Source organism: Ursus arctos, unplaced genomic scaffold (genome assembly GCF_023065955.2).
Source record: "Ursus arctos isolate Adak ecotype North America unplaced genomic scaffold, UrsArc2.0 scaffold_25, whole genome shotgun sequence".
NCBI classification, from domain to species: Eukaryota; Metazoa; Chordata; class Mammalia; order Carnivora; family Ursidae; genus Ursus; species Ursus arctos.
Window position 1 is genome coordinate 11802281 of NW_026622930.1, and position 16491 is coordinate 11818771.

General features: G+C 41.1%; 1 protein-coding gene across 3 annotated transcripts in view; it reads left to right on the top strand.

The window, feature by feature from the left end:
* The first annotated feature begins 6915 nt into the window (after positions 1 to 6915).
* Positions 6916 to 16491, top strand: part of TRIP11 (thyroid hormone receptor interactor 11) — a 65398-nt gene continuing 55822 nt past the window's right edge. For 2 of the 3 annotated variants that reach the window (XR_003320721.3, XM_026515434.4), the window contains exons 1-2: positions 7075 to 7640; positions 11801 to 11862. Coding sequence is in view for 2 of the 3 variants with exons in the window: in XM_026515434.4 (XP_026371219.1) it covers positions 7502 to 7640; positions 11801 to 11862 (201 nt within the window). In the remaining variant the exon portion in view is untranslated. Of the gene's footprint in view, positions 7641 to 11800; positions 11863 to 16491 lie in introns of all 3 variants that reach the window. The other variant, XM_026515435.4, reaches the window with a different exon arrangement.

Genomic DNA, 16491 nt, shown 5'->3' on the forward strand with positions numbered 1-16491 from the left:
GCTCACCTTAAGCAACCCCAAAAAACTGGCTGTATTTTTAGCATTAAAGATACTGCTTAACATACCTCAGATCAGGCAAGGCTCCACTCCCCACTTGTGCATTTTGTTTTTCTTCCTCTTACACCCATGCAATTGTTTTCATCACTATCAGACAATTATAGTTCGTTTTGAAATCTTAGCATCATATTTTGGTTGTTAATCCGCATTATCAACCGTAGGGATGAATATCCAGATATCTCCCAGTTACACTCCTTCTGTCTCTCTCTGCCCCTTCTTGTCCAGGACAGAATTGTACTGCAGTAAGCATGAGCGATAATATCATAGCTCTTCACTTGGACTTTAGCCTTCAGATTTGGTTGTCATAGAAAAACTTACTATAACAATGACTTCGTAAGCTTTAAGTTTTTTCTCTCTTAAGGAATTCAGAGCTGATCGGGCATCACACAGTGTAAAGAATTTTTTTTTTAAGAATCTGCTTTCTGGGGGCGCCTGGGTAGCGCAGTCATTGGGCGTCTGCCTTCGGCTCAGGGCGTGATCCTGGCGTTTGGGGATCGAGTCCCACATCGGGCTCCTCGGCTGGGAGCCTGCTTCTTCCTCTCCCTCTCCCCTGCTGTGTTCTCTCTGTCACATAAATACACTAAAAAAAAAAAATATTAAAAAAAAAAAAAAGAATCTGCTTTCTGGGGGTGCCTGGGTGGTTCAGTTGGTTAAGTGTCTGCTTTTGGCTCAGGTCCTGATCTCAGGGTCCTGGGATGAGTCCCATGTCCAGCTCCCTGCTCAGCGGGGAGTCTGCTTCTCCCTCTCCTCCCCAGCTCATGCTCTCTGTCGATATCTCTGTGTCTCTCTCAAATAAGTAAATTTTTAAAAAATCTTTAAAAGAATCTGCATTCTGTATTCTTGCTTTAAGAAAGCTGCTGTGGGGCCCATGATTACATGGAGGATGGGCCAGAACTGAATCACGTAGCCACTCCCAGCTATAAGACGGTTTTTATCTGGGTGGTCATGAGTCTTAGCTTCGGCATCCTAGAAGGAGACTCCGAGATAAGAATTCCTGTGAAAATGATTTTTTAAAAAGTGTTTCCAGGGGCACCTGGGTGTCTTAGTCAGTTAAGCGTCTGATTTCGTTTCAGGTCATGATCCCAGAGTCCTGGGATCAAGCCCAGCATTGGGCTCCCTGCTCAGTGGAGAGCCTGCTTCTCCCTCTCTCTCTGCTATCCCGCCTGCTTGTGCTCTCGCTCTCTGACAAATAAATGAAATCATTAAAAAAAAAAAGTCTGTTTTAAAATGGGTTTTTTTGGGACATCTGGGTGGCTCAGTCGGTTAAACATCTGCCTTCAGCTCAGGTCATGATCCCAGCGTCCTGGGAACCAGTCCCACATCAGGCTCCCTGCTCAGTGGGGAACCTGCTTCTCCTTCTGCCTGCCACTCTGCCTGCTCGTGCTCACTCTCCCTCTCTCTCTCTGACAAATAAACAAATTATTTAAAATAAAATAAAATGTTTTTTTTGCCTTACACTCACATAAGTAAACCCCTTCAGATAGTTTTCTCACAAGAAAGGAACTGTTTTTTTCTGGAGATGTATTGATGATCTCACCACTTGAGAAACAGAAACCAGGTTCCAGCTGATAATATTTTTGTTTGCTTTTTTTGTTTCTAGCTATAGAAGTTTCAAAAATCCTAGGTTCACGGGGCACCTGGGTGGCTCAATCATTTAAGCGTCCGACTCTTGGTTTCAGCCCAGGTCATGATTTCAGGGTCATGAGACAGCTCCGCATTGGGCTCTGTGATGGGCATGGAGCTTGCTTAAGATTCTCTCTCGCTCTCTCTCTCTGCCTCTGCCCCTCCTCCCCTCCCCCCGTAGTGCGCTCGCTCTCTCTTAAAAAAAAAAAAAAATCCCAGGGGCTCCTGGGTGGCTCAGTCGTTAAGCTTCTGCCTTTGGCTCAGGTCATGATTCCAGGGTCCTGGAATCGAGCCCCGCATTGGGCTCCCTGCTCAGTGGGAAGCCTGCTTCTCCCTCTCCCACTCCCCCTGCTTGTGTTCCCTCTCTTGCTGTGTCTCTCTCTGTCAAATAAATAAAATCTTAAAAAAATAAAATCCTAGGTTAAGAATTTCATCTAGGAGACGACAAAAAGGGATCAAAGGTATTCAAATCGGCAAAGAAGAAGTCAAAATGTCTCTCTTCGCAGATGACATGATACTCTATATGGAAAACCCAAAAGAAGCCACTCCCAAACTATTAGAAGTTATAGAGCAATTCAGTAACGTGGCGGGATACAAAATCAATGCTCAGAAATCAGTTGCATTTCTATACACGAATAACGAGACCGAAGAAAGAGAAATTAGGGAATCCATCCCATTTACAATAGCACCAAAAACCATACGTTACCTTGGAATTAACTTAACCAGAGACGTAAAGGACCTATATTCTAGAAACTATAAATCACTCTTGAAAGACATTGAGGAAGACATAAAAAGATGGAAAGATATTCCATGCTCATGGATCGGAAGAATTAACATAGTTAAAATGTCCATGCTACCCAGAGCAATGTATACTTTCAATGCTATCCTGATCAAAATACCAATGACATTTTTCAAAGAACTGGAACAAATAGTCCTTAAATTTGTATGGAAACAGAAAAGGCCCCGAATCTCCAAGGAACTGTTGAAAAGGAAAAACAAAGCTGGGGGCATCACAATGCCGGATTTCGAGCTGTACTACAAAGCTGTGATCACAAAGACAGCATGGTACTGGCACAAAACAGACACATAGACCAATGGAACAGAATAGAGAGCCCAGAAATGGACCCTTGGCTCTTTGGGCAACTAATATTTGATAAAGCAGGAAAAAACATCCAGTGGGAAAAAGACAGTCTCTTCAATAAATGGTGCTGGGAAAATTGGACAGCTACATGCAAGAGAATGAAACTTGACCACTATCTCACACCATACACAAAAATAAACTCCAAATGGATGAAAGACCTCGATGTGAGACAGGAATCCATCAAAATTCTAGAGGAGAACATAGGCAGCAACCTCTACGACATTGGCCAAAGCAACCTTTTTCATGACACATCCCCAAAGGCAAGAGAAACAAAAGATAAAATGAATTTATGGGACTTCATCAAGATAAAAAGTTTCTGCACAGCCAAGGAAACAGAAAAACCAAGAGGCAGCCCATGGAATGGGAGAAGATATTTGCAAATGACACTACAGATAAAGGACTGGTATCCAAGATCTACAAGAACTTCTCAAACTCAATACACGAGAAACAAATAAACAAATCAAAAAAATGGGCAGAAGATATGAACAGACACTTTTCCAATGAAGACATACAAATGGCTAACAGACACATGAAAAAATGTTCAAAATCATTAGCCATCAAGGAAATTCAAATCAAAACCACACTGAGATACCACCTTACACCAGTTAGAATGGCAAAAATAGACAAGGCAAGAGACAACAATTGTTGGAGAGGATGTGGAGAAAGGGGATCTCTCCTACATTGTTGGTGGGAATGCAAGTTGGTACAGCCACTCTGGAAAACAGTGTGGAGGTCCCTTAAAAAGTTAAAAATTGAGCTACCCTATGATCCAGCCATTGCACTACTGGGTGTTTACCCCAAAGATACAGACATAGTGAAGAGAAGGGCCATATGCACCCCAATGTTCATAGCAGCAATGTCCACAATAGCTAAATCGTGGAAGGAGCCGAGATGCCCTTCAACAGATGACTGGATTAAGAAGTTGTGGTCCATATATACAATGGAATATTACTCAGCTATCAGAAAGAACGAGTTCTCAACATTTGCTACAACATGGAAGGCACTGGAGGAGATAATGCTAAGTGAAATAAGTCAAGCAGAGAAAGACAACTATCATATGATTTCTCTCATCTATGGAACATAAGAACTAGGATGATCGGTAGGGGAAGAAAGGGATAAAGAAAGGGGGGGTAATCAGAAGGGGGAATAAAACATGAGAGACTATGGACTATGAGAAACAAACTGAGGGCCTCAGAGGGGAGGGGGGTGGGGGAATGGGATAGGCTGGTGATGGGTAGTAAGGAGGGCACGTATTGCATGGTGCACTGGGTGTTATACACAACTAATGAATCATCGAGCCTTACATCGGAAACTGGGGATGCACTGTATGGTGACTAACATAATATAATAAAAAATCATTAAAAAAAAAAAAAGAATTTCAGCTAGGCAGCCTAGACCCCTTCACCTGGAGCCACTCAAATTCTCACGCTCTGTCTGAGGTGATGATTGCGCAGGGGTGGTTTTGCTACTCATTGTGTGATAAACGAACATCCATGTTGCTATAGGGATATATGGCAGGAAAGGAAGAAGACATTTTCAATCCAAACTTCATCACACTTGGATGTCTTTTAACTTTCTATTATAAAAAATTTCAAATACATGCAAAAGTAAAAGACTAGTATAACAAACCTGTTCCCAGCTTCAACAATGATCAATTCCTGGCGATTCTTGTTTCATCTACTCTGCTCCCATTATTTTGAAGCACATCCCAAACATCATGTTATTTATCAGAATCATTCTTTAAGTCTCTTGGGCTATAGTTCATCCCACAGGGGGAAAAATGCCCCATAAAGAACTTTCAGGACTTTTTATGTTAATTACATAGCTTTTTATGTTAATTACTCAAAAAATGATGTAAAGGCATGTAATTGTGTTTGTTTTCTTCATTAATTGTGGTATCTTTATGGCATGACATGAATTTATAGGATTGCTTCCAGAGAATTTACAGCTGTAGGCAATAAAAGCTAGATTCACACTAGTTAAACTTTTCACTGTGGTCCAGAAACCCAGTTAGGTCCCAAGTTCATTTGACTCCTCTGCTGAAAGCAGTTTCCCACTCTGCTAATAGCGCCCCATCCTACTCAGTAAAAGCCACAGTCCTTACAATATGGCCTACCAGGCCCTATGTGATCTGTGCCCTCCTACTCTTACTTCTTGGTTCTTATCACTTAACCACCCTTCCCCACCCCATTCTGCTCCAACCATCCTTGCCTTTTTACTAATCCTCTAACCTGCCAAGGACCCTCCTGCCTCAGGACCTTTGCGTTAGCTGTTTCTTTCTGCCTGTACTGCTCTTTTCCATATATATCCACATATCTCACTTTTTTTTTTTCTTTCCCTACATAAGCTCTTGGTCCAGCGTGGAGCTTAAACTCACAACCCTGAGATCAAGAGGTGTATGCTCTATCGACTGAGCCAGCCAGGCGCCCTGACATATCTCATTCTCTTAATTCCTTCAAGTATCTTTTCAAGTATCACCTTATCAGTGAGGCCTTCCCTGACTACCTTCAATAACATTACAAGTGCCGTCTCTCCTATCTTTTCCATATGATCCTTATCCTGTTTTTTTTTTCCAATCAGTCATCACTACTTGGCTATATTTATTACATTTTATTCATCATCTGTCCCTTCCCAGTAGAATGCAAGCTCCGTGAGACCAGGGACTACATGTTTTTTTCTCCTGCTGTACTCCCAGTGCCCAGAATAATGGTAAACACATCCAACTTGCAGGTCAACTGTATGCCACATTTTTGAAACTTTTCAAACACTTAAATAGAACTCACCAGGTACCAGGCACTCTTCCAAGCACTTAAAAATACTATCCTATTTAATCCTAATGACCCCACCCAGTAGACACTATTATCATTTTCCATTTTACAAAAGAGAAACTGATGCACAGGGAGGCTAAGTAACCACCCAAGGTCATGCAGCTAATAAGTAACAGCTCCAGGCAGTCAGGCCCTGGAGTCCGCACATCTAACCCTTAGGCATTGATGTCTTACAAATAAAACAATAAACACTTTCAGAATGGGACACAATTTTCTTTTAAAAGCATTCAGATTCCAGGAAGAACTACTATTGTCTTGTGCCATCAGATTCTAAATAGTGGAGGCATTCCCAATGTTCGAGTCACAAATAATGTAATCTTGCTCACCCCAACTGTAAATAAAATCAAAGAGAAAAATGCTAGTATACTTAGTGCTATGCTTAAAAGGACTGCAGACTTACTCTTTTTTAAAAGCAAAAAACGTATTTCATGGAGCACTGGGTGTTATACACAAACAATGAATAATGGAACACTACATCAAAAGCTAATGATGTACTTTATGGTGACTAACATATCATAAAAAAAAAAAGTGGTAGTCTCTCTGGCCAGGTAAGGTGCGCCCCCGTCCCATTGCGGCAAGTATTTGTAAGTCACGTGACCTTTCTTTTTCTAGGGAGTAAATCAAGCAAGGCAAGACACACTGCTGCGTGCACCCACTCGTGTAACAGGACTGTGAGAGGGGTAGGCACTTGCACAGTTAAGGCCACCACCACCATAGGAGAGTTTCTGTTAAAACAGCATTTCTTCATATTAAGTCGTCCTGCTGTCCTTTAATGAGTTTTGTTTTGTTTAAGGTGATCTGTATTTTAACTTCATAGGTTATACGGGCTTCATGAACAAAGCTCTTGGTATATTAAAGGCAGGGTTTCAACTATGAGTTGTAAAGCTACCAGGGAAAATGCCTGCTATAGAAAGTAACAACGTGTGCTTCCTGCCTGGACACGAGTTTGCAGCCCATCCTTTCTATCTGTGTATCCTGAGTTCCTATCATCGTGTCGGGCACAGAGTAGCCCGAGGCTGTTGCAGAATCAACACAGTAACTGTGGTAAGTAAAACCGCTTGCTACGCAGTGCAGCGACCCCGCCAAGTGCCCTCGCACCGCTGCCTTAGTGTAGTCAGAATTAAACACTCAGGTTTCACCGACACCGTGAGGGTTCAGGGGCTTCCCGGGCAACGCCGGCTTCCAAGGCACCCACTGACGAACGGCTCTGCCTGAAGCGCAGGTGCAGCGGGCGGGTACCGCCGCGTCACCCTTAGCTCTTGAAACCACTCCCCCAGCGGCCAAAGCCGGCGCGCTACGTGGAGGCTGACCTTGCCCTGCGCGCCAGAAGTATGCGGCCCCCGCCGGCCTCTCCCGGTCCTCCGCGATCCCACGCTCCCTTGCGCCAAGGACACGTCCGGCAGCTCCGCAGAGCCCTTCTACGCCAGCGCGGCGCCTCTCTATGATCCGTTGCCGCGTTCAGAGTGGGTGTCATGGCGGCCGGCGTCGAGTTGGCAGGAGTTGCCCTCGGAACTGAGGAAAGTCACTAAAGCAGAGGAAGAAGTGGCCCAACCCGGACGTTGGGAAGTCGTGGGAATGAGCAGAGGCCTCGCGGGGTTGACAGTGGCACTGGAGGCGGGCCCCTGGTAACGTCCCAGGTCAGGCCTCTGCGTTTCTAGGCAGAGTCCGGCAGTTGGTGGGAGCCCCCCGAAGCCGGCGTTGCCTAGGAACCCCTCATTGTGTTATCGAATCCTCAGTGTTTTGATTTGGACTGGCCCCGTGAAGGCGGCGGTTCGAGGACGTTTGGCGGGATCGTCCGACGACGCTGGACGCTTTTCTCGGAGCAGACCAGGTCGTTCTCTAAGCCGCAGCGATGTCGTCCTGGCTTGGGGGCCTCGGCTCCGGCTTGGGCCAGTCGCTGGGTCAAGTCGGAGGCAGCCTGGCTTCCCTCACTGACCAGATTTCAAACTTTACAAAGGATATGCTGATGGAGGGCACGGAGGAAGTAGAAGGTAACAGCTGGAGCGATGGGAGGGAGGGCTTTTCTGGGACCCTGGGAGCGCCCGTTTGGTTCCCACTTCCATCCGTCGGGAGTGGCACTCCTCCCTTTTTCCTTTACACTTCTTTTGCCTCTTCTTAACAGATTTTCTCTGATGAAAGACACTGGGGTCCGGGGAAGAGTTCTGGTTCTTCTCCCATTGAATACTGTGGGTATCTCAGAGCAGACTGAAACTGCTCCTACATCGAGTAGTTTATTTTTGTTTGGTTCTTCCACGCCCACCGCTTACTTTGCCTTTAACTTGGGGGCGGATCTGATTTTGATCCTTTTCCTTTATACTGAGGCAATTAAAAAGTATCTGTACAAGATACATAGTCGCTTTTTTCCTTCGAGTTCTGTAACAATTGAAGCAACTCATTACAATATTTAGGGAATCTTAAGTCCTGACTTGAATATATTGTTAAACATGGCTATAAGTTTTTCCTATTATATTTTTGCTTATTCTGGTGACACGTTACAACGTTCCAGCTGAAATGTATTTTTGTGCCTAATTGCCCATTCCACCCATTTTTCGACAGTAAAACAAGGAAGATACGCTACCAAACCTTAGCAACTTTCACTCATTTTTGAAGTCCTTGTTTTGTTTAACTAATGGACAGTGACCCAGAGTTACATAGTAATCGATGGTTATGTTAACATTTTGATTTCTTGATATTTCTTTCCACAAGTAGTATTTAGATCTAAAGAGTGCTTTAATTTCAATGGAAGTCTGCCTCCACGGAGGTGATGCTGGTCTTTTGGATGAGAGCACTTCCTTGGATAATTTTATTTCTTATAAATTAATTAGCATTCTGGTTTAATTTTTTTATCCTGATATAATTGAAACTTCCATTTTATTGCGTTGAAGTAGAGAAAGGTACTTTGAGAAAAAAAGTATTTTTAGAATTTATGTCTTTTTAGAAAGGAGAAGCATTGGAGAGCTGCTGAAATCCATTTTACTGCTTGGAGTACACCTTGGGTGGGAGTTGCATCAGGTGGGACAGGTTGGGGATGAGAGTGAAAGAGATTCTCCCTCCCTGTGTTGGGGAAAGGGTGTTGTGACCTTGAGATTTAGAACAGAAGAGAGCTGGATGACATGGGAAATGACTAGTCTCTCCTTGTATCCTAGTTAGGGGAAAACAGTTGACTATTCCTAGAAAATATGCATCCCCCCCAACCTGACTGTTCTATAGGCTTAAGGTGGAATGCTTTTGTTCTTCCTACCAAATGTACTCCTGTAATCTCATTCTTAATGGTTTCATCATCTGCCCAGTCTCCTAAACTAGAAATCTTTGTCACCTTTGTTTTGCCTCCTTCTTTTCCATTTCCTGTTTCCAATTGGTTTCCAATTCCAAATCTTGTTTATCCTGTGCAGAATTGTTTCTTATATTCGTCCGTTCCATTTTTACCCGTTTTCTTTAGTTCAGACCCCTCTTCTCTCTCCCATGCACTTTCTCCTTCCCATCCTGTCACGCATTTCTCTGTACTCCACTTCCATTTTCTGTGTTGTGCCAGTTTTCTAAAACATAGGTGCTTTAAAATCTTTTAGCTCTATTCCTTACAGGATAAAATCCAAACCTCTTAATTTTGGGAGACCAGAAACCTATCCTGTCTGAGATCAACCTCCTTTTTCTAGTCTTACCTCTTATTCCCGCCCCTTCTCTAAATTGCCATACATAAGCATGTTTACACACATTTGCACTTGCACCCACAGCTCTTGCCACATGGAACTTTGTGAAGTACCTACACAACTCCAAGCCTCTGCATGGAAAGCCTTTCCTTTTTTACCTCCTCCTCTACCCTTCTTTGCTTGGAAAACATTTTTTTCCTGTATGACCTTGCTCACATGCCAGGTACTTGGCGAAACCACTCTCAGTCCGTGGCAGGCTGAGTTAATTGCATGTGATCTTGTGGAGCTCTCCTTGAGCGCACTTACCATGTTGATGCCCAGGGTAGGGATTATATTTGTTTTATCCTTATGTTACCAGTATTTGGCACTTTCCTTGGTACATAGTAGATGCTCAGTTAAAAAAAAATTGCTGAGAATTAAAAATCTGCAAAGTTGCTTAGTGCTTTTATTATTTCCCTTTCTATTAAAATAGAACTTGCTTAACACCTAATTTATTGACTTTGTAAATCATTTAAAGGGTCAGAGTACAGTTCATTTATTCATTTAACAAGTATTTATTGAGCATCTATCCTGTGCCGGCAGTGAACAAGATAACAGTTCCAAAATAGCACTCTTGGTACAGCTTGAAGATTATCCATATTTGCAATATCAGAAAGTTGCTCTTGTACCAAAAACTGTGCTGATTTATTCAGGGTTAGGAACTGGGCTTTTCAGTTAGACATAGGTTGAGATCCCACTTCCATGCATTATAGGTTGTGGGTGTTTGGCAAATTCTTAAGTACTTGACCTCTATAAAGCAGTTTCCTTATCTGTTAAATAGATATAATCATACCTGTCATGGGGTTGGAAGGATTAAATGAAATCATAAGTATAAAATGCCTAGCAGGTAAGCATTAATAAAGAGTAGCTGTTGTTTCTGTTTTCCCTCAGCAAGGAAGAATTTTTTGGTCTGCTTAACATCTCCCTGTTATTCTTAAAAAGACAAGGGTGTTTTTTTTTTGGAGGGAGGTAAGAGAGGAGGGCTGCATAAACCTATTTTTATCCCTCTTTGAAACAATTTCTGCTTCTAACAATGACCCTCCTAAACAGACTAGATTATAATTTGTTCTTTTCTGAGTAGCAATTAGACTATCCTGTCAGAGTTTCAAGCAAGATGTATAAACAACCACAGAAGCAACCGCACCTGGTGATTTTCAAAACAAGAAAAGTGGGTTTGTCACTATTCTTTATTGGATGTCACTTGTATTTTCTTTTGATTTAAACTGTAAATCAGAGAAGTTCTTTCTTTTTTTTTCCTTAGAGTAGTTCTTTGGTATTAAAATGCTGTGACTAATGAAAAATACTAGCACCTAGAAAAAAATCTTATCTGATGATGATCTTTTTTTTTTTTTTAAAGATTTTATTTATTTATTTGACAGAGAGAGACAGTGAGAGAGGGAACACTAGCAAGGGGAGTGTGAGAGGGAGAAGCATGCTTCCCGCTGAGCAGGGAGCCGAACTTGGGGCTCGATCCCAGAACGCTGGGATCATGACCTGAGCCGAAGGTAGATACTTAACAGCTGAGCCACCCAGGCGCCCCGGATGATGATGTTCTGGTAGCATCAACAGAGCTGAGTTCTGGCCCTGTTTTTTGTTTTTTTAAATTTTTAAAAATTATTATTTTTTTAAGTAAACTCTGCACCCAACATAGGGCTTGAACTCACGACCCCAAGATCAAGAGTCGCACACTCCACCGGCTGAGCCAGCCAGGCGCTCCGTTTCTGACTCTCCTTCTAAATGAAAGTGTACAAGAGCAGACTGAGCTCATTCCCATTTTAGATAGACAGTGCCCACATTACTTGACGTAAATGTTCTTTTAGTGCATTTTCATTCTTTATTTAGGGGTCATTATTATTTGATAGTATTGGGAGCAGAAGTTAGAAATTAAGGCCTAAACCCCAGTTGTATAAGTTTCATCTGAAATTAAACTAAGCCCACAGAGAGAGATTTAATTTGTACAACTCAATTTTCCACAATAAAATTTTAATGAACACGTCCAAGGCGGAAATGTAGATGTCCTACCTAGGTACAGAAGATAGGCAAAAAGAATGCCTTACGTGACGATGAAGCACATATGTGGCAATAGGAAATTGTGATAAAAATCAAGTGGCATATGTCTTCTGAGTTTGTTCTCACATCAGCATACCATTCTGTTGAAAGCTCAGTGAAATATATGTACTTTAAAATACCTGTTTAGGGGCGCCTGGGTGGCACAGCAGTTAAGCGTCTGCCTTCGGCTCAGGGCGTGATCCTGGCGTTATGGGATCGAGCCCCACATCAGGCTCTTCCACTATGAGCCTGCTTCTTCCTCTCCCACTCCCCCTGCTTGTGTTCCCTCTCTCGCTGGCTGTCTATCTCTGTCGAATAAATAAAAATAAAATCTTTAAAAAAATAAAATAAAATAAAATACCTGTTTATTCACATGGTATTGATTATACATTCAGTATATGCTGTTTCTTTCGTAGCAGAATTACCTAATTCTAGAAGAAAGGAAATTGAAGCCATTCATACAATCTTGAGATCAGAGGTAAGGAAAATTAAAGACTGTTACTGAACTTAGATTTTTTTCTTTTTTGAAGGCATGACAGTAACTTATACTGTTTTTCAGTTCTCTCTTTTTACTGCACTGCTTAACACTTTTATCTTTTCCCCTTTATCCCAGTTCTTTTTCAGTGTTATCGTCATCTTTTAGATGAAGAATATATTTACATGTTACTCCACTTTGCTGTTTAATATTCCCGTCTCTGCTTTTATATGCTGGAAGTCGGCAAATGGCCTAGTGTAGAAATACTAGTGGCAACAATTTATCAAGGAATTACCATGTTCTGACAGTGTGCTCAATTGTAGTGGCACTTTTATTGAAGTATAATATGAAGAATACAGTTGTTTAATCTAGACCTTTTTAATCTGCTAACAAAAAAGTGTGATATTTGTACACAAAGAAATTAAGAGTTATAGGTATAACTAATTTTACCATTTTTCCCCCATTGTTAGTCAGTGCCTCTTGGTGACTACCTCTGGACATTGTTCTTAATGGGGATGAGGAGAACTTGGGAAGGGTTCAAAGGAAAGCCATAAAGAAAATGAAATGATTTAAAATGGGATCTGTTGTCGAGTACTAATGACACTCAACTATTTAGCCTTTGGATAAGAACAGTGAGGAAACACTTAATATTTCATTAAGAGATATTTTTAAAAGACTGTGGTAAGCATGTTTTCCTCTCTGCTAAGCCCATAAACAGAGAAAATGGAATTTAAAATATCAGAAAATATTTACTGACAAGCATTATTGAACTCTGGCCCAGATTACCAAGGTGGCTGTAGAGGGACCTCTCAAGAGGGACTGTCGTGGTATTCTGTCTCAATTCCAGATGGCAGTTTGGTGACAGCTGAGATGTTAAGTATAATTGCCTAATAAGTTGATGCTTCAGTGACAGATGAACTTAATAACTTCTTTCTTTGTGCGGCTGTGATAGAAAATTTTTCCACTAATCCCTAAAGAAATCCTTGAGAAGGCACTCATTAATTAGTGCAGGCCAACCCAGAAAAATTAAATGGCAGAGATGTGTGTAGTGGCATTAATTTAGGTAAATTCGCCAGTGTCCATTTGGGGGAAAAAAGTAAATAGGGTGAACCTGCTTAGTGAATGTCTGCTCTCTATTGAGCTCGAGAAGGGAGAGAGAACTCTTCTGTCCCTCTATTGATCTCACTTCTAATCTCTCATGGGATTAAGGCAAGCATGATTCTAGTGTTTAGAAATATTTTTGGTATTATGCATCCCCAAATGAAAAGCTGCCTTCCTCATTTGATGCTTATTCACAGTAGCTTGAGCTACTCACGTGCTAGAGGAAAAGAGACTGTTGGATTTCCCAAGGACTTTGTTTTCTTTTCTTTTTTTTTAAAGATTTTATTTATTTGATAGAGAGCGAGACAGCCAGTGAGAGAGGGAACACAAGCAGGGGGAGTGGGAGAGGAAGAAGCAGGCTCCCAGCGGAGGAGCCTGATGCGGGGCTTGATCCCAGGACTCTGGGATCATGCCCTGAGCCGAAGGCAGACGCCCAACGACTGAGCCACCCAGGCGCCCCAACCAAGGACTTTGTTTTCTAAGGTGACTTTGATTCTTGCTGTGTGTCAGCACAAAACACTTCATACCCTCACCCCTCCATGACTATGTAATAAGGGAATAAGGTGAAGCTATGATTGAAGCCACCAGGAAACTAAAAAATATGAAATTCTACTTAGAAAGTCTTAGAATTTATTTATTTATCTATTTTCTCTATTTTAGAGAGAGAAAGAGCAAGAGTGGAGGAGGAGGGGCAGAAGGAGAGGGAGAGAGAATCTCAAATAGGCTCTGAGCTGTGGAGCTCAATCCCTCGACCCTGAGATCATGACCTGAGCCAAAACCAAGAGTCAGATGCTTAACCAACTGAGCCACCCAGGCAGCCCTATTTAGAAAGTTTTAGTATAGACAGAGGGCATTATGTTTTCCAGAGGAAATTAGATTTGCTTACAGACATTAATATTTGAAGCTGACTGAGTTATTAGGTTTCTTCAATTTAACCCTCTGTGCAAGAAAAAGTCTCATCACATTTACCATCTGGATCCAATGAACTCTTTAATGTTTTATATTAAATCATTTTGTAAGTAATTTACAAAAGTAGGAATAAAGTGATCCTGAAAAACTTTATTAGAGATTTTAGTAACTTATTTATGGCAAGTCTGTATTTGTATTCCATATATCTCTGGTTTTGAAAACATATATACTCAAAATAGACATGTTCTTTGAATGCAGTTAACTGCTTTTTAACTCTTATGCGTGAACTGAAATGCATGTTATTTTGTAAATACTGATTCCAGATTTCAGTTACATCTCTACTAGGTTTCAGCTGATCATGATTTCTGGTTCTTCTTGTGTCATTAAAAACCAATATTTTTGAAAACTTTAATGGCTCATTATTTTGTTGGAGAGACGATGACTGTCAAATTTGCTCCGTAATTACAAAGCCAATTTGTAAATATCAATTAGATTTATAAATACCAATTAGATATATAAATACCAGTTAGAATGATCAGTCCACTGAATTTTTTTCACTTTATGTCATCTTTTTCTTCCCAGTCACCTTTGTATACACACCTGCCTACAGCATTTGTCCACATATGAACTATATCAAGTAAATGTTGGTGTACAAATATCATTTATAGTGAACGAATACCGTCACGTAGCCATTTAGTAAGGTGGGATGGCTCAGATCCTTGTCACAAAATATTGTGAGGTAAAATCTTTTCCTGTTGAATGACTAACTTGATGAGAACACCGTATTTCTTTTTTGTTCTTAGAAATATATTGTTCACTCATCAATTTTGGAATTTGAGAAAATTCCTCTAGGATATTGTTATTTGAAGACTTGGCTGGAATTTTTCCTCTACAACCAGCTCACCCCAACCATCAGACTCTGGAATGCTGTGTTCTGTCTCTTCACATTTGTCTTCTACGTTGTCTTAATAATTGTGAAATGTTTTCCTCTGTTGGTTTTCTTTTCTTTGTGGAAACAAAAATTCTGAATTTTCAGATGTGTTCGGTGAAAGCAAAAACCAACAGAACCAAAAAGACACTACAAAGTGGGTGTCTCTAGCTTTTTCCTTTTTAAAAGGTGGTACAGTACTTTGGGCACTGCAGTCAGAAAACTGGTTATTTCACTATTGGGTCATTCTTCTGGGTGATTCTGTCAGTCTTTTTTTTCTTATTATTTAAGACTTTTTTTTAAACTTGAGAATAATCGGTGAATAATGATAAAATAATTTTTAGGATGATAAAATATCAAAATGTTTCAAAGACAGAAAAAACAAGGTCATTATAATCTTGTGAATATTCTTAGATTTATAAAGGGCTCAATGTCCTTTTATGGTAATTGCAAGATAGAATGAGTTTTATTTTACTTTATTATATTATTTATTTTGAAGATTTTTATTTTATATTTGCTCCCAGCGTGGGGCTCGAACCCACAACTTCGAGATCAAGAGTTGCATGCTCCACAAACTGAGCTAGCCAGGCGCTCCAAGTTTTATTTTATTTAAAAAATAGGTAATTTGGGGCACCTGGGTGGCACAGCGGTTAAGCGTCTGCCTTCGGCTCAGGGTGTGATCCCGGTGTTGTGGGATTGAGCCCCACATCAGGCTCCTCTGCTGGGAGCCTGCTTCTTCCTCTCCCATTCCCCCTGCTTGTGTTCCCTCTCTCGCTGGCTGTCTCTCTCTCTGTCAAATAAATAAATAAAATCTTTAAAAAAAAAAGTAATTTTTCTCTGTTTGTTGGAGGACGTCTAAGAATAAGTCTCAAGTATCTGTCCTTACAGATAGTTAGGACTGCTCAGAAAAGAAATTCAGTAAGTAAAGTTGGTTCCAGGAGACCTTGATGGCATAATAGGGGTTGAGCAGGATGGAATAATTTAAGGATATGAGAATCTCATGGATTTCAAGGGCAGAAACTGTAACCAGATTTTAGAAAGGGGAGGCAAGCAGAACTTCAGACCACCAGGGATTTGCCTCTCATTTTTACTTTCTCTGTTCTTTATGTGTGTTTATTCACTTTTCTATCACATCAGACAAGCCCTCCTGGTTCCATAGTCCATGTAATAGAAAATGTGGCCACTGACAAGTGATGTTATAGATCAGCCACATGAAGAGAATCTGTCCTTCATGTACTTTGTCAACCTTTGTGACTCTCAGATGGCTAGGGAGGTGAGGGCAGACAAGCAGTTAGGTATTGGCCACATCGGAAGTTTTCAAGTTCTAGTTATTAAACAGAGTTCAACAAATAGCCTTAGTTATTTTTATCTGGAAAAGCCTAGAGTGGACTTCTATGACTGGGTTTTGACTTCATTATATTGTGTTGCTTCAGTTACATTTGGTGTTTTTCATGTTAAAAGTTCACAGAAAGCCATGCAAAAGCCACCAATAGGATAGAAGGTAATTAGTTGTGTGGGCCTGTGTCTTATTCCTTTTTCTTCAAATAACCAAAATCTGTATTAGATTTCTGGAGACAGACTCCCAAACTAGGGTTTATGTTTATTCCTTTGATTTTTTTCTCTGTGTGTTCATATACTCTCCCTGGATCATAATTTTCACGTCTGTTGATGTAAGAAATTCCTAGACTCTAAGA